At 45.1% G+C, this 15,770-nt stretch overlaps 1 protein-coding gene across 1 annotated transcript in view; it reads right to left on the bottom strand.

The window, feature by feature from the left end:
• Window positions 1–13,502: 13,502 nt before the first annotated feature.
• arb2a (ARB2 cotranscriptional regulator A) overlaps window positions 13,503–15,770 on the bottom strand; it is a 151,919-nt gene continuing 149,651 nt past the window's right edge. Inside the window, exon 11 of the mRNA XM_086205916.1 lies at window positions 13,503–14,643. Within this exon, the coding sequence (XP_086062042.1) occupies window positions 14,483–14,643 (161 nt within the window). The 3' untranslated portion in view covers window positions 13,503–14,482. The remainder of the gene's footprint in view (window positions 14,644–15,770) is intronic.

The raw sequence follows: 15,770 nt of genomic DNA, 5'->3' as shown, positions 1-15,770 counted from the left end.
TGGAACATGGAGGTCTTGTTGGGGTTCATCCAGGGCTCCTTGAATTCTTACGAGTTTAAATGAAATCCCAGGATGTAGTGAGAGAGTGGAGTCGGGTTCTGATCTCACACTGTGATGCTGAAGACAGACGAATATTCTTTATATCACTAAAAACAGCAATGCTATGAGTAAACCTACAATTACCTGAATGCTACTTACTGCATTTTAAATAGTTCAGGAGGTGCAGGAGTATCAGCTGAAAATATATATTTGCATCCTGTTTATTCCAACTGGAGCTTCTTCAAAAAGCAAAATAATAAAAGCAACAATATTTCAAGTTTTTCTAGGCCTACATTTATTACCATGGTGGAGTTTTCCCTCTTTTCTTGTCTTTTTTATTACAGTACTTACTGATTTACTTGTAATAAATCACCACTGACCAGAGGTTGATTGGAGCTCTCTAGAAAAACAGCAAATCCTGTCAACAATAACACGCAAATAAAACTGCACATTTATTTTTCCTGTTAATTAATAAATCAGTTTATGCACTCTTCTATCCTGCCGTACACACACACACACACACACACACACACACACACACACACACACACACCTTGTAACTCATCATTGTGTGTGTATAAAAATACATATATGTATATTTATATATACCTATAGGTATATTTATATATACCTATATGTATATTTATATATACATATATGTATATATAAATATACATATATGTATTTTTATATATACATATATGTATATGTATATGTATATACATATGTGTATATATATATTTATATATGTATATATATATTTATATATATTTATATATATTTATATATGTATGTATATATATTTATATATATATATACTACTTTTGTTTGGCACTACTTTTACACTACTTTCACTATAAAGCTTCTTGAAACTACATCAGTGGCCTACTTCCGAGTGCCCAGGCAGTGTGAACTTCAGTCCCCGGTCGGCAGGCGCGCTGCGGGGATTATTGGAAGTTTTAACCGGGCCAAAATTGTCACAAATTGCTGGTTGTCGAGGAACGAATGACAGGATAACGAATGTGAGAAACGCTGCCCCTGACACGTCGCTTCATATATCACTGCACAAACCGAATAATCAATCAGGTGCTGTCTTTTCTGTTATTACACTTCAAAATAGCATTTAATTAACATGTCGAACAAACGACAAAAACACAATAATATTTAGATTTATTTGACCAAAAATGTGTTTTTTAAAAATTTCAGTATATATGCACAAATGGTCCACAAATATTTCCAGAATACACAAACTGATGTCCAAGATGAATGTAAGTAGAGCGTGTGTGTGTGTGTGTGTGTGTGTGTGTGTGTGTGTGTGGGGTTTATATTTTGAGTGCAGTTGTTGAATGAAGTGAAGCCTTGTGATTTTACTGCTACATCTCTCCTCGTGACCAGGCTCCCACTGCCATCACTACTTCGCATCCTACTGGAAACGAGTACAAATACACGACCGCGGTCACTGCTCTTCCATATATGTTCCATGGAAGTATGTGTGTGTTTGTTAGTGTGTGTGTGTGTGTGTGTGTGTGTGTGTGCGTGTATAGAAGATAGGTGTATTGTTTGCTTCTACACACACACACACACACACACACACACACTGTAAACCGCTGCGATTGAGCTGGAGAGTATCGATTGATTTTTGTCAAGTGGGGAGTCACCACGCGGTCGCCCTTCCTCCTCCTCCTCCTCCTCCTCTTCCTCTTCATCTTCTTTGACATTAAAAGTTGTCGCATCTTCAGCTGGACCGCTGATCACTCGCTTTCCTGTCGTGACCTCTTGGATGCTCATTACAGTTGGATGGGGTGTGGGGTGGTGGTGGTTGCTGTTTGTGGTGATGGTGGGGGGGGGGGGCAGCAGAAGTTGGACTAAAAATGAATCGATGTGCTATGTCGTGTAATCACGTGACACATCAGACACCTCAGGGTCGGATTTGCGCCACAAGAGAGAGTGAAAGTTTAATGTTTGCGCGCGTTGTGGCTTCCTGCTGCGCTCCCGTGTGCGTAAAGAGTCTCTCTCTCTTTCTCTCTCTCTTTCTCTCTCTCTCTCTTTCTCTCTGTCGTTCTCTCCCAGACTCTCCATGCCTGTTATTGTTTCTACCTTTGTTTGCTAGATGGCGCCCTGCGTTATGGGACCCTCTGACACAAGAGCCGCCTCACAGCCTCCCTCTCAGCTCCGCTCTCAGCCCGCAGAACTCAGCTCAGCTCTGCCATTTTTTTTTATTTTTTTTTTTGGTAGCCAGGAATCTCAGCAGCTGCTGACGACTTCGGCCAAGTCTCTGATAGTGACGTTACCTCCGGTCCACCGACTCACTTTTGAAAATTGTTTGTGTAGTTAAGAGCTGTGGAATCAGCTCGCGCGTTTCACGTCAGGTGAAAATAACGCGCGCACACACACCATCACGCAGGATTTGGACTTCAGGTGATTAAACGTTCGTTTTACGCGACGTAACAGAACACACACACACACACACACACACACACACACACACACACACACACACAAACTGGAATACGTATGAGTGAATAGGTAAAAGGGGCTTTAATTAGCCATTTCCAAATAATGGCTGTCTTATTAATTAAAATGTAAAATAAACAACCAAACAGACTCGAAGTGAAGACGCCCTCAGATGTTTTACAGCGGGGAGATTCAGATGAATTATGGCTTTCATGAAAATGCAGTCAAACGAGCTTTAAATGAAGCTGTTGGGGCTTCTTTGTGCTGTTTAGCAACACCTCAACACCAAGAAGCCAAGACGTCGTTATGTTGCATGTTTAGCATCCCCGGAAAATCATTCGACTCCAGGATTCTCTTTTTTTTTCTTCTTCTTCTTCTTCTGGGAAGCCACCGATCATCTGACCAACCATATAATCTGTTTTAGATTGGTTACAACCGAGAGGAGCAGGGGCTGTGCAGCTTTGTTTGCTGAGTGGCCCACTCTGCTGTGAGATATACTGCCGCAGTTACACTTTCACTAAATAGCGGCTTGTCAGTGTGTGACGTTGATGAATGTGTTGGAGACGTGGAGCGCCTTTTACAGCTGTCTTTAAACGCGCCGTGGCCCCACACCAGCCACAAACACATCAGGTGCAGGGGCCCTTAATACGGCAGCCAACAAAGAAACACACACACACACACACACACACACACACTTGGAAGCAGCCACTGACAGGAAACTTTTATTATCAAATCTGTCTTATTGGGATATTTGTAGTTTATTAAAAACAACAACAACAACAATATCTGTGTGTGTTTTATTTCGAGGATGGGCACGTGCGGAGATGCGCGTGTTTCATCAGGATCCAACTGTTTTTGCTTCAGCTCATCATATTTAAATGATCCATATCATCTAGAATATAAATGTCCTCTTATGTTGGTGAGGATAAACACAGTTTAAGTGCAGCCAATGTGAGATTTGGCTGCCCCCCCCCCCCCATTCATCTGGAGCTCAGATCGACAGCAGAGTTCCATACAGACTCAATTCAATTATTATATGGGAATTAAAGCTGGATAATGAGAATATGGCAGCTTACATTTATAGCAGGGGGAACAATTATCACTATCTTTTTTTAATGCCAGTTTTAAGCTTTACAGGACACACACACACACACACACATATACACACACAGACGCACAGACATACACACACACACACACACACGAGTTGCATATCTTTTTAACTGCAGGGTTGAGCTTTATTAATCACACACACACTGCCTCCACTTCCTCCCCCGTTGCATTGTGGGTGTGTAGCCCAGCAGGCTAGCTTGTATACGGGGCCTCTCCACCTGCAGAACCCCCCAGAGGAGAAAATAAAGCCAGTGAAGCTTCACCTCCTTCACGTCCTCTCCTTTTGGCCTAAACTTGGTCAACACATTGTCGTGTGTGTGTGTGTGTGTGTGCGCGAGCGCGTGCGTGCGTGCGTGCGTGTGTGTGTGTGTGTGTGTGTGTGTGTGTGTGTGTGTGTGTGTGTGTGTGTGTGTGTGTTTGTTTGAGGGGAGAGAGAGAAGCATTTCAATTATTTTTGTGAACAATGGCCTCGGACCCGTCATACACCGGGAGTGTTTGAGCAAGGCTCTCTTGGTATTTGTTTTCCTCGACTTAACAAGCCATCATCTCACGCATGCATATAGAACTGAAATAGCGCGCGGATCCCGCAGGCAGAGGGGCGGGTTGCGGGTTCAATTAAGGTGGAATAATGCATGGGGACAAAGCGTGCGATGACCTCGATTGAAACTGATCAGAAAATAAGAAGAAGAAGAAGAAGAAGGAGAAGGAACGCACAGGAGCTTCTTTTGTTTTTGCCTCCGCGCTCAGGCCTCTCCTGCTTCCCCTCTGACAAAGATTTTTTTTTATTTTTTTGGGAAATAATTCCAAAGCCTGAATATAAAGCTAAGATTTTAATACCACCCAACCTATGTCTGCTCTAATTCAATCCAGTTTTGACATTCCTTTCTTTCCATCCTTAATCGAATTTGCCACATTTAAGCTGCCGCGTGGATTTTGACGCATAAGCAGCCATTTGGGCTGTATCCCCGGAATGACAGAGAATACCGAGGTTTGTCATCGGTTCTTAAGTAGAAAACAAGATATTTCATCGCCACAGTGGGATTTTAACGAATTAAAATATCTCACTGCTTGCCTGTGATAAAAAAAAGTACGGGATTGGGGCGCTCGCTTGTTAAGTAACTTGCTGTCAGTGTAGTTAGCAGTGCTCTGATATGGACGGTGGCTGCAGAGCCTCATCTCTGGGGGTTTTAATTAACAAGCTGTCTCAAAGCTGTAGAGCTCCATCAAACAGCCCCCCCCCCCTCCTCCTCCTCCTCCTCCTCCTCTTCTTTTCTCTTCCTCCACCACTAAATCCTCACTACCTTTTTGGTGCTCGCTCTCAAACTTTAGACATTCTGCTGCTTCCCAAATTTCCCTGTAAGACGCGCACCAACTACTTCTAAATGACTGGTTTCTCCCTCTGCCCACGCGCACGCGCACGCTCGCACTGGTCCTGCAGTACTAAAGAGGTGGCTGCGTGTGACGGAGGGGTGACTTTGTGTCATCGTCTGGCCGGGCAGCCGGGATCCGTTAACCCCGTGAGGGTTTTTTTCTTTTCTTTTCCCCAACTCCTGTTTCCCACCCGAGAGTTCATTTATTCGTGCGTTGTCGTGATCTCCAGGTACTGAGAGAGCGACCGCCTCACACTCTGACTCACCAGGTGTTGTTGAACAGAATCAGTCCCTGTGAGAGCGGAGGCACACCAGTCTGTACTGATCAATCGGCTTGCAGCTCTGCGGCGTGTAAGAACAAGCTGCTGAGAGCAGACAATCTCTCTCTCTCTTTCTCTCTGTCTCTCTCTGTCTCTCTCTCTCTCTCTCTCTCTCTCTCGCTCGGTCTCTCTCTCTCTCCGGTGGACTCGGTGCCGGGCTCCCACCGTGGCCCAGGCGGGGGTAATTTGGTAGCAAGGCAAGGTCAAGACAGTGCGCTGTCCATGGTGCTGCGACGGCCAGGCTGGATGTTATCATCAAATTAGACAGGACAAGTTTCAAATCGATGCCACCCCCCCCCCAACCCCACCCCCCACCCCCGGATGTCTGGAGACCGCCAGCAGTCGGAGTTAAAGTCCTAACAAGTCCCCCCTGACAGGTCAACACCTCAACACAAACACACACCTCTGATGCGGCGGCCCGCAGGTCAGCAGCGCTGCGCTGGAGAGATAAGAGCCACAATCCCTTGAAGGCTGGGAGTGAAATCCATCTGCGGTGCCGCCGGTGCTGCGCAGCTCAGCCTGGATCCTCTACTTTTAGATATTAAATGGAAGAAAGGAAGGAGGGGGAAAAGTTGATTCCTCCACTAGAAGCTCTCGTGGTGGCTTTGTCTCGGTGTCACACACGCGCTCTCCTCAACGTAAAACCCACCGACACACACTCGTGGAAAGTTAAGTCTAAAGTTGTGTGTGTGTGTGTGTTTGTGCTAATTTATGATTATAATATGATGAATATTCATCTGGACTAAAAGGTTGCACTCCCAGGAACTGAGATGTTTCTGCTTTTCATCTTCACAACATCAAAAGAACGAAATGTTTTATGCATCTTTTGATTCATTAAACGCAAATAGTTTTTGTCATTTTCACATTAAACACAATAGAATTAGCGAATCATGCACTTTCGCTCCCCGGCTGCTTGAATTCAGCTGCATTTGCTTCACAACAGATTCCGTAGAACACAGAAACGAGCTCAAGTCCAAGGAGTGCAACCTGCTGACCTGACACGGACGACCGACGTCCTGCTGCTGCACGGTTGGAGGGTTTTTATTCTACGACTTCAAACAAGAAAGTTTCCCCAGAAATGACGTGGAAGCGGAAGTTAGCTGCGCCCTACAGCAGGAGTTGCAGTAGAAAATACACCAATTTTACTTGGAAGGTTTTTAAGTGTGTGTGTGTGTGTGTGGGGGGGGGGTTCTGAAGACAAAGACACATGATCTATATAATAACTCAAAATAGTCAAATATATTAAAAATACTCCTCCATTTCCATCCTGGTTCATCACACGAGCCTCACAAACAACCAAGCAAACAAACAAACAAAGGTTCAGCGTCCACGTGCTCTTGTTATTATATTATAGCCTCAGTTAGGATCAGCTGATGGGGGACGGGGGGGAGGGGGGGGACGCATGAGACGCTCTGCCTCCGCCTGACGCGTGTCGCTGTAGGGATAAACACCAATAAAGTTAGTAACTTCACACACACACTCACACACACACTCACACTCACACTCACACACACACAGCTAATCACCGGAGGAGCAGGTAACTTCTCTCTGGACCCCTCCACCACACTCCCTCCCTCCCTCCCCTCACGTCAAACTAGCCCTTTCCTTCCTCTGTCAAACTCTCTTTTCATCCTCCCTGCTGACTCAGGTAGCAAATACAATGAAGAGAGAGAGAGAGAGAGAGAGAGAGAGAGAGAACAAAGTGTGAGCTTTGGGATGATGGGGGAGGGAGGGAGTGAGGGAGGGGTGAGGCATGGTGCGAGTTGACTGCAGGGCCTTTAATAACAAAGTATATTAACTCGCTTAACCACGGAGATTCAAGACGAGCGCAGCTTCACTTAAGGGGCCTAGCAAACCATGAAATGCACATCAAAACACACACCTGCCAATACCACCTATACCCCCTCCCCCTCCCCCTCCCTCCCCCTCCCTCCCCTCCTCCTCCTCCTCCCCTGTCTGTCATGGATTGGCCGGGCTAATTCGAGTTCAGTGAATGGCAATAACTTCATCTCTTCTTTTCGGGAGGTTGCGGGTGTAATGAGGATGCGGGGCGAGCCTGCGGGAGGTCGCCGCCTCGGTAATAAAAACCGGGATCTTCTCCTTTCGTACCCCACGCGCCGCCGTGTTTATCCTCGGAGGGCTGCGTCCACATGATGAAACTCATCTATAATGTGTGACTTAATATCGCGCCCTTCTTCTCCTCCTTCTTCTTCTTCTCCTTCTCCTTCTTCTTCTCCTTCTTCTTCTCCTTCTTCTTCTTCTTGGTGGCTTTGGGTGGTTCAGTGGTTTCGGGGATTCACCCTTAAACAAAAAGAAGAAAGACAGAAAGAGAGGAAGAGGAACCAAAAAAAAAAAAAGATTTTCTCTTTTTGAAACATTTTTTTTTTTGTCCTGAGAAAATCAGTTTAAAAAAAAACAACAACTCGCCAAGAAGAGAACTGGAACACATTCTGAAGATTCCACACGATCTGAATCAATTGTAAACTTTCAAATTAAAGGAGATCTTTACTTTATTTCTCTTGAAATATATAAATAAATAAAAATATGAAAATAAACCGAATTATCAGGCACAGTTAAACGTTGACATTGAATAATAAATCATTCGATATGCAGGTGTGATCACATTTTCCTTTAATAAAAAAACAAAAACAAAACAAAACAAAACCTCTGTCGCAGCGAGACGATCTTGAAATGTTGATTATTTGCCCTCATCGTAATCCCCCACTAATCGATACCCCACTAATATTCCTGACAGGTCGATGCAGGAGGATTCAACCTGATGATTTCTGGAGAAAACTAATTATTTCGTTGCTTTGTTGTTTTTTGTTTTTTTTTTTTGTTTTTTTTGTTTTTTTTTTTGGAGTTAGAAAATATTGTTTCACAGACGAACGAGGCTCTTTTCTCTTTTTATGCTTTCTAACAATCACTTCTACAAAACTTGCCTGTATCTGTTAATTATTCTGCTGATCGATCAGGAGCCCTCCTCCTACGAAAGGTGAGGAGGCAAAATTTAACGCTGAAAAAGTACATTCGATTATTCAGATTTCAAATTTCATTTCATAAATATTTCTCCCTTGTTTTCGTTTGGGATTATTTGATATAGAAACAATTGGATTTTCAGTCAAATATTATATGAAACAGCAGGGAATTCCACACGTGTTTTTTTTTTAAATCTTATTTTTTGATATTTCGAATTATGAATCGTGCGATTAATAATTTGTTGCGTGGTAAGAATCGATTTGTTTATTCAGTTTTTAAAAATCAAGCTGATCAACCAGCGAGCTCCAGCTGACTGCTCCGAGTGCGATGGGCTCGGTTTGGTTGCACACGTTGATAAGAATTTGCTGCTGATGGACGGGGAAAAGAACTTGTGACACTTTGAGTTTAAAAAAAATAAATAAACGAGCTTCATAAAGAAAACAATAAAATATCACCCAAAACGTCGGGAAATTATTGCAAAATCTGAGATGGGTTTTTTTGTGTTGATTTTTTGGAACGTGACTCTCGCGCACTCCGTGTTGACTCCGGTGGAGCGATGGACGGAGGAAACACCAGGAGGTGAGAAGACATTTAAGAAACAAACAAAGGTGATTCGAATCGATGTGAGTCCACGTGGATGTCCGTGATGGGAGCAGCTGATCAGCCTGCAGCCTCTCGGGCCCAGAAACAGGCCCCTCCAGCTCCACTACCGCCGGGACAAAATGACCGGTTTCCCCCCGGTAATTCGTCGGTGGCCTGTTAAACCGGACCAATGAGCTGTGTTAACCCCCCGCCCCCCCCCCCCGGCACCACCTCCCCTCCCTCCTTTATCACTGCTTGCCTAACATTTGCTTGCCTGAAATCATCCGAGCCTCGGTCCTAAATCTTAGAAGTCAGAGCTCATTCTTCAAAAGTATTGCATTTCAGAGGGTTTGTTTTAGTGCAGGAGTCTTTAGGGCAGCAGAGTATCAGAGGAGGTGTAATTGAGGGGGCGGGGAGGTGTGTGTGTGTGTGTGTGTGTGTGTGTGTGTGTGTGTGTGTGTGTGTGTGTGTGTGTGTGTGTGTGTGTGTGTGTGTGTGGAGTAGCGGTCCGCCTGAAAGCTGCTATTAAAGCCAAATGGACTGAACACCGTAAAACGGCGCTTCCAACAGCTGTCCCATCGAATCCACCACGACCCCCCTCCCCCTCCCGCGCTGCTGATGTTGTGGCAACTCCTAGGTATTAAAATATCACCGAATAACCACCGGAATATCCCATAATATCCATAATGTATTCTTCCGGGGACTTGAGAGGTGATTGTGCTCCCTAATAAGGCGCTTCTCTGCAGGCTCCCTCCAGAAGAGGAGCTGCAATTTTGCTGGGACAGCCGCTTTTTCCTTTGCATATTTTCACACATTATAGTTCTAATAGTTCATTTTCCTGGGGGCTTCCAGACAGGTGAGAGCAGAGATCTATGCGCCAGGCTCAGGATGTAATTACACAAGTTTTTTCTGAAGTTTGTGCATGAATAAATATAGAAAATGTATAATAAATCACATTAAACTGATAGGAATTAAAAAGGAGGAGTAGTAAGGGGGAGGGCCTCCCCTCCCACCCGCAGACACGCACCCTCCCCGGCTTGGAGATGCCACTTGGAGCAACACCTGTGCTCACACCTCCATCTCTCCTCTTTCATCTCATCTCCTCTCAAGCCCGAGCTCTGTTCCCTCAATGTGAAGTCTGCGGCCCGAGTGTGGTTTCAGCCCCGCGCCTCCTTATTAGAATGAGGAGGAGGCGACTTGTTTCCACTGGATTAAATGGCTCCTCTGCAAGTCAATGAATATGTAATGATGTCTAACCAAACCGGCCGTTGCAGGTCTGCTGCCTGGGTTTATATGAAAGACCTCTTCTGCAGAGGAGAGGAGGAGGAGGAGGAGGAGGAGGAGAAGAAGAAGAAGAAGAAACACAGTATACAGAGCTGGGGTGAAGAAAAGAAGGGCAGAATAGATGGAGGTGAAGAAGGGATACAATCTTGAATGCACCTCCGAGCTTAAGTCTTCCCTCAATGGATGAAGAAGTATTTACTCAGAGAGAGAGAGAGACAGAGAGACAGAGAGAGGGGGGGTGAGGTGGGGAGTAAATTTCCATTTTTTTAAAACTGCTTTGGAAATATTGTTTCTGATAAGCAGTCATGCCAATAAAGTAATTGAATTGAATTGACGAGAGAGAGAGAGAGAGAGAGAGAGAGAGAGAGAGAGAGGTTTCCTCCACCATGATTGTTAGAGATATTCTTTCCCTTCCTATAGCCGATAAAACATTGATTGTTGCAGTCAGTTGACCCGTAAAATTTGGGGGTTAGTTTTCTCTTCGGAGCTGAGCATATAATTATGCAAATAGTGATCTGACAGTGATCCGCTGAAGGAGAGAGAGGGTGTGTGTGTGTGTGTGTGTGTGTGTGTGTGTGTGTGTGTGTGTGTGTGTGTGTGTGTGTGTGTGTGTGTGTGTGTGTGTGTGTGTGTGTGTGTGTGTGTGTGTGTGTGGGGGGGGGCTATCAGAGGGGTGACATTCCAACTTTGCTTAATGCCTGGTTCTTTTCGAGAGAGTTCATCTTTTTTTTTTTCTTTCTTTTTTGTGTGTGCCTGCATATCAGAGCGGGCCTGAGCGAGCAGGCGTGACAACAACTCTCCTCCAGAGGGGAAAATAAAATTGAAATATCAGGCAGTGGCAGGGGTCCCACTACTTTTTCATGTCAAGGACCCCCGCTCACTCAATCCGGCTGGACCCCCTTCAAATTTTGACATTACCTAAAGAGAGAGAGACAGAGAGAGAGAGAGAGAGAGAGAAAGAGAGAGAGAAAGAGAGAGAGAGAGAGACCCCAGCCCACCCCACCATTTCAGAGATATGATTCAGCGTCTGTAACTGTATGAACCGTGAGAGTTGACGACAAAAGGCGGCCGAGTTCAACCTCTAATCAGATCAGTCATAGCCATTATTGCCCCGCACGCTGGACCCGCTTCCAGCGCGGGGAGCGGGACACTTCCCTGGGTTAGATGGATAAACTTCCACCCGCAGACATGAAGGGGAGCCTCGCCGATTCAGCTGACAGCTTCGATCACTACCCGACGACTAAATGGCGCATTCTTTTTCTATTTGTTTGACAAATTTCCAAAGCGTTTCATTACGGCTGGGACCCTTCAAAAGCCTCGGTTCCTCTGTGAAAACACAAGCACTACCTGCTTTTGATGGCACCCTTTACGCACCGGGAGCCCGGCTGATGCGCAACCGGCGCTCTTCCCCGGAATAACATAAATAAATGACGACTTCTGCTCCTTTTCTGAGCGCAGTTTGCTAAGACAGAAAGTTGAGTCGTTTACTTGTGTGCGCTTGAATGCGCCTCTTTCATCCGCGGCCTGCCGCGCTGTGAGGGGACGCGCCTGGTTCCACTTGTTGTTCCGAGGTTAATGGAAAAGTTTTCTAAAGATTTATTGAGGGGGCGTTTAATGACCTGATCGGTTTCACCGTGTGAGAACAAATGATGCAGTAAAACCTGGCCGGATCGGGGGGGGGGGGGGTGGGGGGGGTGGGGGGTGGCACTGTTTAGTTTTTTTCTTTTGACACACTTTTCAATGCCGCTTTAATCAGTTTAAAAGTGCTTTCTAATCTCTTCTCTTGTATATTCCCACCTATAAAACACGTCATTTCAAAGCAAAACCTTCAGATTTTTTCACTGTAGCTTTATGAAGTAAAAATGCTGTGATGAAACAAATTCCTGCCTTTGATTTTTTTTTTTTTTTAGAAAATGTTCGTTTAATTTCCTCCTGATAGTGCAGCAGAAATTCAGTCTTACAGATGTTACGAGACACGATGATTCATTTTTCAACTTCCTGTCTCACTCCCTCTCTACTGAATTCCTTCATTTCTTTTTTGCAATAAAAACTGAGAAAATGCATAAAAAATAAATGCAGTGAATCATAAAAAATAATAACAGTGACAATTTAAAAAAAAAACGGGTACAGATTAAAGGCAAAGGTGCAAAAGTTTGTTTTTATTTGCTTCAACAGGTTTTACAGGAAAATTACCACACAAAAAAAAAACCCCCCACTCACTTGTGTAAAAAATAAAGAGAAATAAAACAGGTATTTTTGGTTAAAAGAAAAAAAGAAAATCTAACAGGCATTTTTAAAGACAAACATGTGAACTGGTAGTTTCATAAAAACCAAGCGCCCACACTACATAAAAAAGAAGTTTTTAAATGAATACAACAGCAACAAATATAATTCTCAATAGCAACTGGCAAAATGAGTCCCTCCTTTTATTTGCAGACTGTGCTTTGGATTTAGGCTGATCGTCCATCTTTCGTTGGATTCAAATATGGCTTGCTGGGTTTTATTAAAAAAAAAAAAAAAAAAAAAAAAGAAGAAGTGAGCAAAGTCTTGTTTATTCCTAAGGCAACAATAATACAAATTATGGCGTGGAAAAAATGAACTGATTGTGGCTGAAAAGCAGAAAGATGAGCAATGCTATCTTGAAACGAAACTCATCAAATCAAATAATAAGCAAAAGTTCTTTGCTGAAACCTGGAGAGATGTGAATCAAATTAAAAGGAAATTAGGCCTGCAACCATCAGCCGCGCTTGTCTCATTACAGCGGGAAGATAATCTTCAAAAGCCTTAAACCACACACGCGGTGGGCAGGAGAAGCAGGATTCACAGTGTAAAAGTTGAACAATAGTAAGTGTTTAACGTAGAGGGCGGGGGGTGGGGGAGTACATATTTGAGAATGTGTCTAAGGTATCAGAAGATTTAGTATCCGGTTTGAGATTTTACTAATGTCACGACACATTAGAAATGTATTCCGTTAAGCCTTGAGTGGTTTATAAAACACACCAGCCTGCAGGAAAAATGTTATCATGTTTGTGTCACATAGTCAGATTAAGTGCAGCTGAGCGGGGAGTCGACTCTGTCACGTCTAAGTACACAAGAAAAGTACTTTTATAGGAGGAAAAAAAAAAAAGAAGAAGAGGGGGGTTTAGATATGTAACATTTCTCCAACATCTAAGGAAATATCATTCAGGCTTAGAATAATATTGAAATCTTGGATTTCCTGACACGCGTCAGACGATATATTGAGGCTTTATGAGTGTTGTGAGCTGACTTATAGCTCCTGTTAAAATGAGAAATCCCTCCAAGCCGTGTTGATGCTCCACTTAAAGTGATTTTAAATACACTCACTAACCTAACCCCCCCCCACGCCCCCCCCCCCCCCCCCCATACGCAGCACTGTGTGTTTTATTTGTTTCATCACATTCAATCACTTGGAGAAATCCATTTCAAGGACACGAAACAGAGGAAACATGTTTTAAATGTAACTTCTCTGTTGACGTAATCGGAAACATCGATATCGCTCATGTGATAATTGCAGAGGGGATGTATTTTTAAAGGAGTTTAAACGATGACTGCATGTGTGGAGGAGTTCTTCGAGTGAAGAAGTCATTAAAAAACAAACAAAAAAACAACAACACCACCACATTGTGTTAAATTAATACCAATGTGTGTTCACGTGGGCTAAAAATGGGCACCGAGCAGGTTGGAATGAATTCTAACAGTTCGAAGAAGGAACCTTCCATTATGAGGTTAGACGTCCAGGCTTTAGGACCGGGGAGGGGGGCGGTGGAGGGGGAGCGGGGGGCTGGGGGTTTGACAGAGAGAGAAAGAGAGAGAACGAGAGAGAAAGAGAGAGCGAGTGGGGCTGAGCAGTGCAGACTGGAGGGCAGGCGGGGCATTAGCTCAGTTCAGGCTGATGTCAGGACAATTAGAGGTGCACCACAGCGCACTGTGCACAGCGCCTGTCAGCCTTAATCTCTGCTGCCGTGGCCTGTACCTGCAGCTAGGCCACAGCCCACGGGAAGCGCTAACACCAGAGCCCATATTGCTTTGACAGTTGCACTCATCTAGAAGTAATGCAAAATGTTATTGTGATGTATACACGGTGACCTCGTACTCTCGTCTCTTACAACAACAAGGCTGCGCCGAGTCAGGGAGGGCCGGAAGGGAGGAATGACACTCAGGTTGAGGAGCAGAGGAAGGAGAGATGGAGGGAGGCCACAGGCGGAGAGTATAAAAGAGCAGAGAGGAGCTGAAACCTCATCCTTGTTATCTGTAGCTGGCCCATCTGATCCTGTGCCACCCCTCCCTCTACTCTGGTTCCAAGTCAGTGTTGTCGGTCCTCTACAAATCCTGGTGTTTGTTTTTGAGGGAGCTGCTGCGTGTGGTGACGATGTTGGAGGTCTCCTCCGCTTCCTCGTCCTCTTTAGCCTCCAGGACCTCACTGAAGAACCTGAAGATGGAGTTGAAACTCATCCAGGATGTCAGCTCGTGCCTCTCCGTGCCTACAAGAGAGAATCACGTCCTGTTATTAGCATCAGGCTGCAGGCCAAGAGAGCAGCCAACACAATGGCCGATGTAGCCTAGCATCCCTAGACACGCTGCAGCAACAGCAAGGAGAGGCTCACTGTTCTCTCTCCTGATGCATGAGAGCCATGACAGCCTCTGACCTGCCGGCTCAGTGGGACGGCCCACATGTGTTATCCAAGCAGCCACCTGATAATCAACACTGCTGCACGCCCCTGTTTCCATTTCAGGACCTTTAACGAAACCCCAGTTATGCACAATGGTTGTACTAAGAGAAACCAGTGGAGCGCTCATTCATTCTAAAGAGCTGATTGAAGAAAGGTAAGACAGAAGCTGGGGAGAGGCAACTGGCAAGCATATCAGGTGGTCCGGCCGGGGGGGGGGCAGGGCTGGGTTTCCCTCTGACCTCCTCCAGGGTCGCCAGGTCCCCAACACTGGACACCTCGGATCGGCTTTGGTAGTCAAGATGGTCAGATTCTCAGATTGGGGAGTTTACAGAAGTGCATGCTTCAAGCTAGCTAGTCCTGTGATGCAGCCCTGCGGTGTCGCCCACGACGATGAGGACAGAGTGACCTCCTCCTGCTCACTAGCTGGTCGCACGAGCGCTAGCAGAGACAGGCCGGCTAACAACTGCCTCATAGCAACACAACTCTAACTGGAAACCATTTTAAGTTGCTTCCTAGAGGGGGAACACGGTTGTTTTAGAGTTTCGGCCCTTGACAGACGGAGCTGAAACAAATCTAGATGTCGGTTCAAGCTAGGAAGTGATCAGTTTTGTTTTGTTTTTTTTATTTGGACACTTGTTTGGTACCTGGATGTATTTGTGATGGTCTGAATAATAAATATGTTCCCGTGGATCCACGCAGTTAGGGTTGTGTGAAAGCAGTGAAAGGCTGGGAACTACAGCCTTTCTAGAAATGTCAGATCATTAGTATATTAAAACTGCCTCTTTACCCCTGGTCCTCTCCTCAGCGCCTCTCTCCTCCTCCTCCTCCTCCTCTCTTCTGTGCACGAGGCATTGACTATAAAAAGCCAGACTAGAGGGCCGCAGGGATACAATTAGGAAGCACCTTAAAGGCTCTCTCACTGCAGACTGGCCTCTGAT

This window comes from Aulostomus chinensis, chromosome 6, assembly GCF_037954235.1.
Source record: "Aulostomus chinensis isolate RoL2024-O1b breed Wild chromosome 6, RoL_Achi_v1.0, whole genome shotgun sequence".
Classification (NCBI taxonomy): domain Eukaryota; kingdom Metazoa; phylum Chordata; class Actinopteri; order Syngnathiformes; family Aulostomidae; genus Aulostomus; species Aulostomus chinensis.
This window is presented reverse-complemented; position numbering and strand designations above follow the sequence as displayed.